This window comes from Cicer arietinum, chromosome 4 (genome assembly GCF_000331145.2).
Source record: "Cicer arietinum cultivar CDC Frontier isolate Library 1 chromosome 4, Cicar.CDCFrontier_v2.0, whole genome shotgun sequence".
Taxonomy (NCBI): domain Eukaryota; kingdom Viridiplantae; phylum Streptophyta; class Magnoliopsida; order Fabales; family Fabaceae; genus Cicer; species Cicer arietinum.
In genome coordinates, this window is record NC_021163.2 from 30,664,870 (window position 1) to 30,666,139 (window position 1,270).

The 1,270-nt window shown below is 35.7% G+C and overlaps 1 protein-coding gene across 1 annotated transcript; it reads left to right on the forward strand.

Annotated features, from left to right (window-relative positions):
• The first annotated feature begins 385 nt into the window (after positions 1-385).
• Positions 386-976, forward strand: LOC101495963 (uncharacterized). The gene has a single exon (XM_004514820.4). The coding sequence runs from the start codon at positions 471-473 to the stop codon at positions 804-806; it is 336 nt and encodes a 111-aa protein (XP_004514877.1). The 5' UTR covers positions 386-470; the 3' UTR covers positions 807-976.
• The last annotated feature ends 294 nt before the right edge of the window (positions 977-1,270 follow it).

A 1,270-nucleotide genomic window follows, 5' to 3' on the forward strand; every position in this document is an offset into this window, starting at 1 on the left:
TGCATTTTAAAATTTTTACCTTCATCTAAAGTTTCAAAATAATTATTTTAAAAAACTAAGAATTTATATTTCAAAACTTTTAAATTTAACCAAAATTTTGAAGATAAAGAGAAATAATTTACTTGTATTTCAAAAAAATATTTCATATGATTAAAAGTGACAAAAATATATCTTCATATACTTTAGGTGGAAGGTATAAGTAGGGTGGATAATAAATTGTTATTAGAATTTAGAAATTTGTACTAAACGTGAGGTTGGATGAACATCAACGTTGCACAAATACTTCCAACAACAATATATAGGCCCAAACGCTATAGGCCCAAACATACTTCCAAGGGCTATAGGCCCAAACATACTTTCCAAACAAAAATCATTCTCTCCAATTACTATCGATTTTGTTGAGCCCGTCTCACTCCTTTTCTCCCTTTCTCTCTCACCCGCAAGAGGGATCAAATCAAACAAACTCTACGATGCTGACTCCAACCATGCTCCGCCAGCGCCTCCTCTCATCTCTCCGTATCCGCGGCGGCTCAAGCTCCGGCGCAAGCCGATGGACAAGCCCAGGCCACGAAGAAAGACCCAAGGGCTACCCCTTCAACAGAACACCCCTCGCTCCAGGTGAGTCACGTAAATGGGAAGATTGGGAACTTCCTTGCTACATCACAAGCTTCCTCACTATCGTCATCCTTGGTGTTGGGCTTAATGCTAAGCCCGATTTAACCATCGAAACTTGGGCCCATGAAAAGGCCCTCGAACGTCTCAAGATCGAAGCTGCTGCAAACGCTAATAACGAATCCTCTGAATAGTGATGAATTATTATTCGGATCGGAAACGGTTAGGTTAAAGACGAAAAATTAATAAGGTGGAATTTTAATTTCTTTAATTTTTGCACATGCTTGTTAAGATGAGATTGTTGACTCGCTTGTTGTTATTATTATCTTTTTTGTTTGAATGTGGATAAGGCATTCCAGTGTTATGTTCTTGTTTCAATGCTTTTGTTACTTTTATATGGCTTTAGATTAGTTATTATGCGTGTTTGGAGGAATAATTGAAAATAAAGCTAGAATTTATCTTTATGTTTTTTTATGTGGATTTACTAATTTGAAATCGTTCTCTTTAGATTTTGATCATTGAGTGTTAATTGATAAAAAAAGATCATTGAGTGATAAAAATTAACCTTGGGTTGGACATTTTTCATATGGATTCATACTCTGTAGCACAACATTTATGATCGAAGTGTCTGACATTGACACTTTAATAGATTCAGTTA